The 12,153-nt window shown below is 38.5% G+C and overlaps 1 protein-coding gene across 1 annotated transcript in view; it reads right to left on the bottom strand.

The window, feature by feature from the left end:
* Nucleotides 1–224: 224 nt before the first annotated feature.
* STX7 (syntaxin 7) overlaps nucleotides 225–12,153 on the bottom strand; it is a 32,591-nt gene continuing 20,662 nt past the window's right edge. The window contains exons 3-10 of the mRNA XM_065631759.1: nucleotides 12,018–12,087; nucleotides 10,019–10,109; nucleotides 8,215–8,352; nucleotides 7,431–7,483; nucleotides 6,583–6,673; nucleotides 5,192–5,264; nucleotides 4,131–4,213; nucleotides 225–1,602 (exon numbers count right to left, since the gene is read on the bottom strand). Of these exons, the coding sequence (XP_065487831.1) occupies nucleotides 1,510–1,602; nucleotides 4,131–4,213; nucleotides 5,192–5,264; nucleotides 6,583–6,673; nucleotides 7,431–7,483; nucleotides 8,215–8,352; nucleotides 10,019–10,109; nucleotides 12,018–12,087 (692 nt within the window). The 3' untranslated portion in view covers nucleotides 225–1,509. The remainder of the gene's footprint in view (nucleotides 1,603–4,130; nucleotides 4,214–5,191; nucleotides 5,265–6,582; nucleotides 6,674–7,430; nucleotides 7,484–8,214; nucleotides 8,353–10,018; nucleotides 10,110–12,017; nucleotides 12,088–12,153) is intronic.

A 12,153-nucleotide genomic window follows, 5' to 3' on the forward strand; every position in this document is an offset into this window, starting at 1 on the left:
ACACTGAGCAAAGCAGCCTGTCCTCCTGAGACTGGGCTCACACAGGTGGGAATGCAAAACCCAGGAGCAGTTTCATTAACAATGTGAAGCGCAGCACAGGAACAGATACTCAGAAATTCAGAGAAGCTTAAATCATTTACATAAGGGCAAAGACAACAGCTGTACTGGTAAAGACAGATCCTGGGAAAAAGGAACTGCTAGAAGAAAATATACTCTTTAAAAGACCTTTATTTTGGTTGCATGGTTACAATTCTGAAGTCCATATATGCTTACAGTTAGGTTGTTCCCAAATAATGTTTCACAGCTCACCATGTAAACAGTGCATTCTCTGTCATTCTAGTGTACAAGAACTTTATAAAATACAGATTAAGTGACCTTTTAATCTGTACACTTTTCTGATTAGTTCATCAATTAAAAAGGCAAATAGATTAATTGGCAAAAAAAAAAGTGTTGTTACATTTTTAATATATTAGTACAAAATGGCACAAAAGGAAAAAAGTCATTTTAAAGGCTATAAGCAAACATCTTAAAAAGTTTGAATCAGTTCAACCGATTTCAACTTAATTTCAAATACCACTGTTGAACTTGCAATTGAACTTGTAATCTTCTTTTCTTCAGCTGTTTGAAGGACCTCACATATAACTTTGGATTTGTTCACGGAAACCAAATCACAGCAGTTTCAGAACAGTGACATTCAAGTGCAGTTAGGAAGTTGGGAATTTCTATTCTTCCCAGTAAATCTAAGAATTCACAGACTAGAGCTTATTTTCATGTAGCCAAGCTCATCAACGCACACTTCAGATGCAGATACCGGTCGTGTGCACATAAAATACAGTATTTCTTAATGCAAGAATTGAAACAAAAAAAATCCACATAATTACACCATCCACCCTACCAACCTTTGCAGGAGGCTTCCAGGCATAACCATGCTCAACACCATATACAGAGATATATGAAGCATCTAAAAGATTTCAGGCAAACTGAAGGCTTAACTCAAAAGGCTTCAGTTATAAAAGAGAGATTACACCAACTTCAGCAACCTACATTTTATTTTTGAACCACCCATATCAAATGGGCAGGTGAGTGGGATGGAAGGGTAAGAGACAGAAAGACATTTCTAACTTAAAAATAGATTCTGATATATGAATTTGTTGCCTCAAGCAACAATTCAAGAGTTTGTTTTGGCAATACAAAAGATAACCACCCGCCCCTTCAAATCAAATTATCGGGATTTTGATCAGCCCCCCTAAAGCTTAAGAGGTTTTCATGTGTAAGTTAACGGAACAGTTTATGATATTGACTCTTTTTTTTTTTCTGGTAAGAACACTCACATCCAAGAGGGCAGGCAGTCATACTGACAGCAGTACTGAGAATGTTACTTCTCAGGTTAAAACAGAAAAAGTGATGAAGTACAGAATTATTATTTTACTCAGCTTCACAATGAGCAAACCATAACTAAGAATTACCTTTCATAATTTAAATACCAGTTACAATGCTTTCTCCAGAGGCTTATCTTACAGACAACCATATGATGAGTCCAAGTAGCAATGCTCCAACAGCAAGTATAATCATGAGGATGCACATCTTCTTTCGGGACCTTTGCTGCCAATAGAGAAAAAAACAAGTTGATCGAAAACTGCACCACCACATCAGAAGACTATTCAAATGCTTTTACAGTCCTACTGATCATGTAATCTAACTAAACTGTGTCCTTACTAACAAGTCATATAAGGTTGTCCAAGACAAAAAAAAAAAAAAAAAAAGCGCTAGTTTATCCATGACTTACTTTCATGGATATATCATTCAACAGAATTATTTCAGTGGTATTTTCTGGCACACATAATAAAGTAATGAAAGCAAATGCAGTAACTTAATGAATGGATATAATTAGAACACTAAGGGAAAGAAAATGTGAGAGAGCAGGTGACCACATACAACGGAAAATGGACAATCAACCTGCACAGTAGAGGAGGCAGAAATGGTCTGCTAGAAAATAAAACACATTTAAAGACTATTAATGTATATACAGAAGGGCACAAGGACTGCAATTTTAGACTCCTGGAAGATTGATTTTGCATCTGTTCACAGAGTTATTTTCAAGTTGTTTTTGTGAAGTTTCTTAGGTACATCTTTCTCTTGTTAAAAAAAAAGGAAAAAAAAAAAAAGAAAAAAAAAAAGAAGGAAGTAAAAATAAGAGACCTGACTAGACACTTAGTTATATAGATGTCACTACAATAAAGTGTAAGTCATGATCATGTCCTTCACAACAGGAAAGGAAATTACCAGTGGGTTTCACAGACTTTTGCTGATAGCCAAGTCATAATAACACTCAGATCTTGGGATTCTAGGCCACAGATCCAGAAGCAAAGCCAGGCTTTGCTCTCTTCGGCAGAGGTTTTTCTGCCTGGGTGATTTTGGTTTTCCCTCTGCCCTGAAGAACTACATCTGTGTCAGTTCTTCATTTGAGCTACCAGTTCTCTGCCCAGTACCACTCAGACTATCAAGTTTGTTAGCTGTTTTCTTCTAGTTTTACTATCTTGCTGCGACTTCTCTCATTGTCAGCCTAAGATTTCTTCATTTCATCATTTTACTTGCTCGAACTCAATCCGTTTGCTAGAGCACCTTCCTTTTTTTAAGTCTGTGGCCATTTGCATTTTCATCCTGGAGACCAACTCTTGCCAACACTGCACTGAAGCCAAACATTTCCCCTGTAACACTGCTAAAGCAGGTAGTAGACTAAAGACATGGAGATCTTATTTCCTCCTACACTTGATAATTTCTGCAAGTGCTGAAGCAGCAGCGGTAAAGGTGGAAAGAAAGGAGAGGAGCCTAGCTTTGCCCAAACGGCTCTGCACCCATGGCAGATGGTCTCACACACCTGGTCTCACCACAAACAGGAGCTATGAGGATCCCAACCATGCACAGCCTCATTTCTGCCACCACGCCTGGGCCTCTAACATTTCCTTGAGGGAGCCAGGGCATGCAGACGTAATAGCTGCCAAAATTAAAAGTCTACTGGAAGTGGAAACAACTTTTCAGCATCTTAGAACACAGATGAATTTTCAAGCAAAGGAAAGTTCAAATTCAAAGCAAACTACACAATCCTTTCAAACATGGGCCAGCTCTGATGAGTGTTTGGTCTCTGCTGCAAGACCCACCAAACAAAAGCTTGTCAAGTGTTGAAACCTTCCTCTGAGATCAGCAGACATTCATCCTTTCCCCCTCAAGATAAAACACAAAGTTTTAAATTTTAAATTTCAACCAGAAGCCTTCCACAGAAAATTTTGTCTGCTACTATTTTTTTTTCCTGAGCTTTCTCAGTATCACAATAGGACACATCAACCACATTTGGTGTCCCAGTTAGTGCCACCTAGAATACAGTTCAAAGATGCTTCCGCCCCTTTCCTTCTCCCATTTCTGAAATCATCAGGCAGTCCTTCAGACATTTTGTCATTGATTTACTTTCCTGGCTACTACTAACACACATAAGAGGATTAAAAAATAAAAAAGCCTAAGGACTAACTCTGACTTAAGAGGGAAGATTTATTACTAATAAGATTATTTCTAATGAGTTCCAAAAATGTTATAAAGAAGTGGCATTTAAATGTATTTAAAAGGCTTTTCAAAAAGTTTGAGAGTTTGAAATATGCTTTTAGCATCAGGGTAGCAATTAACAGAAGCTGGATATATAGAGCTCTGAGAAGATTTTAGACAGCAAAAATTGTTGCTAACCGGCAGCATCTTCGGAAGACTTCCCTGCCTATCTTCCCTACTCCTCCAGTGATCTTTAGCAGTTTGCTCTCCATACACAAGAACCTTTGACTTCCTGAGTTGTCAAAGGAGGGGTTTGGTTGTTTGTTGGGTTTTTTTGTTTGTTTGTTTTTTAATAAAGGCATAACACTCCCAGTGCTCTGGAACAGCCTGGCTAATTTTACAGGAAACCCAAAGCTTTCAGAGGCTTTTGTTTCATGGTCACCTAGAAATACCATTGTGGTCTAATATAAACGTCTAACTACATCTCCGAGCCTTGAGGAAATGGATAAGCAAAATCTGAACTGCATAAGAAAGTGGAAGTCGGGACTACTGAGAAAGGAGAGTTACACACAGCTGGCAGTTGGCATTGACATTACCTGGTAGTTTGCTGCTCTTGACAGCTGCTGGTTTGCTTGCTGCACATGTACTTCTGCATTTTCCACATTGGCTTCTATGCTGTCTTTATTTTAAAAGAAAAGGTTTCAAATTTTGATTAGTCATACCCCAGCCAAAGGTTTGAAATGCTGAAATACACTTGAGAACACATGTAATAGCTGCCTCCCAACTGCTGGTGTCTTCATCAATACCCAAAGTTTTATACCTTTCTCATGGAAGTTTGACCCATCCTATACTTATGTCTGAGTTCATTTCTGAACCAGCCAAACAATGAGCAGCTGAATTCATGTCAGCAACACCTCCTCTGCCCTAGAAGCCAGGCTGAACCTTAGATATCAATCAGGGTAGAGACTTTTTTGTGTGTGTGTGTGGTGTTTTGTTTGTTTGTTTGCTTTTACTTGTCCTGCAACTTGCTACTGCCTACCCTCTGCTCAGATTTTAAAAGTCCTAAGGCCTATGAAATCAGGGGAGACAGACACACAAAACACCCCAAGAAGCACTGGTTTGGTATTCTATCATACTGACACAGAATTATTTTTTTTACCTGAAAAAATATGAACAGATTATGGGCTAAGGGGATAGAAAAGGCCCTGCAAATGTATGCTGGACATAGACAACAGCATGACTTAGCATCAGAGTCAGAACATGTATTTTCCAACCACATTTCATCAAAAAAATAAACATGCTTGCAGGGAGGGCCAAGCAGGAACCTCTGCTGAATCTGTACACTTATAGCACTAGTCAATACAGTAAAACTCTCAACATGAACTCCAATTTATGTACAAATAGTTCAAAAAAACTACTTTTAAAGACATTTTATACACATTAAAGACTACATAATGTTTTCAACTACATTTTAAACACAATTTGTTATGTATTCACAGTTATCCCAGCCACTATACCCATTATTAAGTTGCAGATGATTTGCTCTAGCATTGATATTTGCATTAGAGGAATTTTTCCAGCAAAAGGAAGTTCTACATTGCTGCTCTCCAGAGAAACAGGATAAAAAATTTTCAGAGAATACTTGAATTGGACTTACCTATCACATCACCCTGTTCATGAATCATCATTCCTAGATCTTTAAAGATTTCATTGATGTCCATAATATCTGCCTGCAAGGAAACAAGCATTGCATTAATTCACATAACATATTCTAGCATCTCTCTGCATTTAGATACAAATTCTGCTCCTTCTCCCTCGCAAGTATGCATCCATGATGTTACACTACAGGATAAAAAACCAAACTTGATATGTTTATTTGGAAGGCTTTTTTGACACTATGAGACCAAGTTTATTATAATCAAACTAACTGAAGAGGACTTTGTGCACGAAGTACACTTCCCATCACATCACAAACAAGATCTCTCGTTGCTGAGGGCTTGTTGGCACCCATACAAGTATGAGTTTAACTGAAAGGAAAGGCTCATGCCAACGTTGCTTACAAGGTATCCATTTAAGCCAAATTAATAAAAGCATGTGCAGAAAGTATTTTGCATTTGTTTTAGTACATCTATGAAATTAAACACACACAAATTTCATAAGCTTCATGGTTTACAGAAATTACCTCTATAATATGGCCAGGCTATTGCGCCTGTATTACACTGTCCTGTTACTATCTGGTTATGATGGAGTGATAGATGCCACGTTACTACTGTGCATATGATCTCTTTGTAACTAATGAGTGATACATGTCTAGTTCAATTCACTGCACATTGAAGTATGGGTGGCAAAGGAGAGATTAGTGAAAAGACTATACATAGAATGGATTTTGCCACACGCATCAGCAAGACTTCCTGACAAACTCCAGTTCCAGCATCTTTCTTGTTGATGGTAGAGATGTGGATTCCAGACTGGCTGGAAAAATTCATTTTGTCTTTACAGAACTCTCACGATGTCAGTATTTCATCACATGTGACAATTTTTTTGTGTAGTTTACATCCTGTTTTTAAATGTTTTTAACTTTTTGACAAACCTTTAATTACAAAAGTTTGCATGAAACAGAGTATCTGTATTTCAAGAAGCGTTCAAAAGAGCCACTTACAAAATGAAGATCTGGAATAATACACTGTGAATACCTTGGAGGAAAGGTATAATTTTGCTTCATTTACAGTCACTGTTAAAAAAGGTTATATAATCTGAGCACTATGTTGGAAAAAATTATTTTTTCTTGCAGTCACGTGAGCACTTTCTTATTCCATAACTGAAGTTAAACACAGTATCAAAGTGTGGCTTTCATACAGTAGATTTCTAGTGTACGTTTCACATCTAAACATATTATTTGTAGTTTTGAAGGAAAAATAAAAAACACACCCCCAAACAAACCCTAACTCCTCAAGATTAATGTCTGCAATTAATGTTCATGCCACTATAAAGTGTTTTTTCTTTGGAAACATGAAAAGCACATTCTGCTGTAAAACTGCTTGTAGTTACCTCAAGCTGCCTAATGGAAGATTCCCTCTCCTCAATAAGACGGAGGTCATCTTCTGTAATTTCTTCATCTTGCACTTGTGCTTGCGGTTGACTATCAAACGACAAAAAAAAAACAACACCCAGAATTTAACAGGTGTGATGAGAAATAACTCAGAAGAATAAAGTGACAGTTAAGTAGGTAGCACATACTTCACATTACCAGTTAACAAAATATACATTTTTACCCATCTAGTTAACAGGGAAGCTCCAACATTCACACCTTCAGTATAGGAAGGTGCTGCTGTAGCAACATTGCACATCACATTGAGCTAACCGATTGGATATTCCAAGTATGAATACAAGGGCGAAAATTCTCCTGAATTATAAACTGTGGAGTTTATATCCATCTGAGGCAAAAGTGAGCTAGCCAGTAAAACAGAATCTGAGACTGAGAAGCTGTTCTTGGAGCGTGTGAAGGCAATGGGAGATCTCAGTAAACATTGGACCCTTATCACAAGGTTTTTACTCTGTTCACAGGTTGCACTCTGCTTACCTAAGTTTGGGCCTCAGAAAGCCCAAATATAGACTTAGGGCAGCTCAAGGAGATGATTGAAGCTAAAGCATGGGGAAGAAAGAGGGAAATGATGTGAACTGCTCCTTTTTCTTCCCACCTATCCCATCAAAGCCTCTTCTCTACACTCATCCTATAGAAGAAAGCTTAACTGAACAACCTATCCCAACTCCCTCCAGAAAAAGGTAATTGATCAGAGGGGAAAAAAAATAAAATAAAATAAAATCAGCAGCTGGTTTCCCTGCAGGACATTTATTATTCTGAGCTAGGTTAAGACTTATTAACAAATTCAGCTTACCTGTCCCAAGAGACAAGTGTTCCTTCCTTGTAGCTATCTTCAGGAGCACCACCCTACATGATCAGTATTTAAAAATATAAATTAAAAATTATGGCCCCAAAAGGAGCACTGTCAGCATTTCTATAATGAGTCAATATGACAAGGTTTATAGTAAGTGAACTTCAAAACGAAACATGATTTAACTTGTTCTCATCCTGATTTTCCTTTATACATAAAGCTGAAACACAAGCAAAAACATTCAGCTCGATAACTGCTTGCTAAAATTTACAAGTACAGCAACGTGCGTTTGGTAGAGTGAAAAGCAAAATTGATATGCTAACAAGGAAAAGCTCAACATCTCAAGCTCCTCAGCACTTCTCCACTTTAATAGTGCATAGAAATCTGGCAAGTGATTCTTCCCTGTAGGAAAAATCTGTTGATATCGAAAGGCCCAGCAAAAGCATTTCAAAAATCTACTAAAAATTGCTTGTGCAAGATTACAGCAGGAACCCAGAGGCAGTTCATGCCTTTGTGTGAGAAAGGCAAGGACAAAGTAACAGTTCTTGGTGGGAGTTATTACAATGTAATTCAGCCTTTACTATAAAATGAACTGTGCAATTCAGTTATGCATAAAAGTGAGCAAAGAACACTTATAATTATATACTTATAACTATATAGCACACATTCTGCAGTATTTGGAGTCAGATACGAGCTCTTGTAAGTAGCACCATGGAGGCAAGTTTGACATTGAACACCAACAACATCACTGTAAACAAAGTATAATGGCACATTTTCTGATACTTACAGATACCCTTGAGCTGGCTCTTACTCTGGCTACAAAGTCTTTTTCTTTCTCAGCAGCTTGCCTTTGGAGTCTTTGGAAATTTGTTAGCGCTGTGGTGAACTCCCCCACAAGACGGTCTTTCTGTATTTTTCTTTGACGCTATAGGAGAAAAAGTTTTACCAAGTCAAATGAGCTCTGGCTTTTCAAGGCTCTGACATTTCCAGGCTGCTCAGCGCTGAGGCATATACTAATTTTTTTCTAAATAGGTGTAAGGGAAGGCTGTCTACAAAACCATTTGCAACTGCACGGACAAACTTTCCTTCCCTCCAGGATCACATAACTCTGCACAATTTAAGGCATTTAAAGAGGAAATCAATGTATTTATTTTCATTTAACAGCTGGAAGTGAGAAATGGGCAGGAACAAGAAAGCTTCTACCTTCCTTATTATCTGTTGATTATAAAATCTACTATTTAAGCAAAGGCAACTGAATGGGGGGAAGGGTGCAGAAAAGAAAGAACGTGGCACTTCACATGTATTTTACATAAATTCTGGAAATACATATCGAGCTCCATCCAGAAGTGGGTTCACATTCTCCCTTAAGTGCTTAAGAACTGGTACAAAAATACCTGTCCTAATCTTTCAAGCCTTTTTTTTTTTTCAGATGTAGGGAAGCAAAGAGGAACAGTGGGCACTCAGGAGAGCCTCTGCTATATTTCCCTAATTGTATCAATCCTTCCTTCCAAATTTCTGAGAGGCCATAATTTACCATTCATCAAACTGTTACTTATGCGTCTCATTGGGAGGTACCTTTGAAGAAGATGCTCATGATAAAAGGAGTAAAATGAAACAATAAAACTGCCAACTTTTCAGCTCCAAGATAAAGAAACAGAGAAACCATTAAAAAAAACAAACATACTTTGCCTGAACTAGAGGTTATACACCAAGACCAAGTTTTAACACCTCTGTTAGAAGTTTACAACTGGACAGGATGAGCACACATAGATAACGGCTTGCCATTTGAATTCAGTGTTTCAGGATAATTTGTTTTTCCTAAAGGCTCTGTGGTAACCAGCCACAGAGCAGGCACATTGTTTGAGTGACAATAACCTGAATCCATGTTTCCTGAGCTCCTGTTGCTCTTCCCTTACTTAAGTGAAAAATTTCGCTAGGATAAGAAACCCCAGGACAGCAGGCAGGAGTGTGCTAATGACAACAGCCACTTCGTGTTACCTCCTGACAAGATTTTACACAGACCTGGGAAATAAGCAGTTTAAAGACTGCACAAGTTGTTTCAGTAACAGGTCCTGTCCACTCTCCTTAGGAAAGGAAAAGCCTGTGGACAAGACACAGCACAAATGCTGATCTGAGTGATTCAGAACGGACCTACTGTGAGTAATCAAATTATTCAGGCAGTGGGTGAACAGGTCTGGCCACCTGCCATGCAAGCAGTTCTGGCACACAGCTCCTCGACCCTGGACACAGTCAGAGCACCTGTGAAGTCAGATTTAGCATCACTGACACAGATTACGAAGTATGCAGAGACCTGAAATCACAGGCACAGCACACTGCCTTGATTCCTACCATGTCAATCAAACTACCTCATTCCTGATACATAAAAAAACCTGGCTTTGGAACAAGTCTGGACTGCAACAAAATATTCTCACGTTGTAAGTGTCCCTGTTGTGTAAATGCGTTGATTAACTAAACAGTGCTTTGAACGCCTGGTGAGGAGTACAAAAATAGGTGTGCAGAACTGAAGTCTCTCAAACACTCTACATGAGCCAACACGATCGTCAAACAAACCACGCTCCTCGGTTTTATACCTGTTCACTTGTTGCAGGCAAAGATCCAAACTCTTTAATGTATTTGTCAGTCTCTTTGGCAAGCTGGTTGGTGTACTGCTGCTTCTGCTGCCTACAACCAAATACAAAGTTTCATTAGAGACCATTGGGTTACATTGTTCAAATTTCACCAATTCTCAGAGATGCAGCAGTACTAAATGCCTCTCTAAAGTGCATGAAGTCATCTTTATTCTGTTCTCCCCTGCGAAGACATGACAAAAGGCATGACACCATCGATTCTTCCCTGCAAGGACATGACAAAAGGCATGACACCATCGATTTCAGGTGGGACAGATGCTGAAGAACATGTGTTCTTCAGTGCGACAGCATCTCATTATTCACCTTTTTTTCTTCTTCTGCCACCAAGGTTTCTTCTGTTTTCCTAATGCACAGCAATAAGTTTCTGGTTATTACAAATATCTAAACACGCTTTTCATAATCATTTTGAGGTTAACAATAGTTGGAAACATCTGGTCACTCTCAGTTCAGAAAAAGTGTAGAAAAGACCAAGTGTTTTTCTGTGTGGAAGAACATGCCATGGCTTGAATATTATTCTGATACCACAGTTCATGAAAGGTCAATTCCTGATAGTTACTGGGAAGCGTATCCAAAGAGATCTATATTCTCCCACAATATAATAGCTGCAAACTTGGCTGAAAACTTCACCATTTACTAATTACTTTAACAGTGCTTAAAAAAGAGCCCCTTCTTCAACAGCATTGCTTTTTAGGGGGTTTTTTTTTTTTTTGCTTTTTTTTTTTTTTTTTTGGTCTCTTTGCTTCTGATATTATCACACACTCATATTTTTGTATTTTTTTCCTGGAGCAACTCAAACTCTTTACCTGCTTTTGCATCCTCTTCCCCAATGCATATAAAAAGATTTTATCTGGAAAGCTATTAGAAAACAATCGACACCAATATTTAAAATAATCAAATGACTCTTCAGATACATACCAACATAAAAGGAAGGGCCGAACATTCAGACAAGTGAAAAAGGGACAATGAAAACTCAAGGAAGCTTACTATATATACTGCCTCCAGAAAGGGACTGGAATGTCCCTTTTTGTGAATTTATGCCAAGATCCTGTCTGTTTATTGCATAAACTGTGTATGTTTATCTTCACCTATTCAGAGTTTCCAGTAGGACATCCACCGTGGACTGTACTTGGCTAATGTTATGGGCCCTGAACTCGGGCTATTATAAAGCAATTTGGCTGTTCACACAAAAGGAAGGTGATGCCTTTAGTCCAACACACACCTGCTCCTCCTATTCAATGGCCACAGTGCAGCATTAACCACACTGAGGATGCCAACTCTCTTAGCCATAGGGCTGGCACAACACTCCACTTACGTGCATTTAGGATCCTAAAATTAATTCACTAAAGGAGTTTAATGGAAAAAAAAAAATCACAACATACTGGCTCCTTAGACTGTGCAGAGAAGTGGAAAGCTGCTGTCTCTGCTAGTGGCATATTAATGAAAGTTCACCTTCAGGTGACTGAACTACCACACAGCATCTGCCTTGGAGCCTTATTTCACTTTGGCTATTTTAGTATTTCTGGTATATATTTATTCTGTAATGTTATCCCTTACTGTAGCTTTCATCATTAAAAAGACAGGCCCCTCTCTCACCCAGTATCACAACTCACAAACCTCTCCCCAGTACACTCATTGCCTTGTGAAACTCATATAGACAGATTTGAATTGTTGACTGGAGTGGAAGGGTGCAAATGCTTGTGATATTACTTTTTGGTCCTGCCACTTTCCCTTTGCTGACATACAGCATAAGCTTTATAGATTTACTGATACTGCAGGCAACGTACATGGGAAAATCAGCTGACTATAGTTTACAGACTGTTTCTCTCTATACTTTCTTTTCTTGGTGAGATCAAGCACTCTGCCTAACAAAAAACCACCACATCACCACCAGGAGATTGTTCACAATGTAACGAAATTAAACATTTTCATGTGAAGTACTCACAGTTGTTGCCTCAACTCAGGCGTGTCTTGCGGTGTTCCAAGCTGATGTAGTATTCTTTGTATCTCGGCAGCTGTTTGTGAAGAGGAAGAGAAATTTTAATGGGGCACAGACAACTCCCACTTAATTTTATGCATTT

The sequence above is a fragment of the Caloenas nicobarica genome, chromosome 3 (assembly GCF_036013445.1).
Source record: "Caloenas nicobarica isolate bCalNic1 chromosome 3, bCalNic1.hap1, whole genome shotgun sequence".
In the NCBI taxonomy this organism is placed as follows: Eukaryota; Metazoa; Chordata; class Aves; order Columbiformes; family Columbidae; genus Caloenas; species Caloenas nicobarica.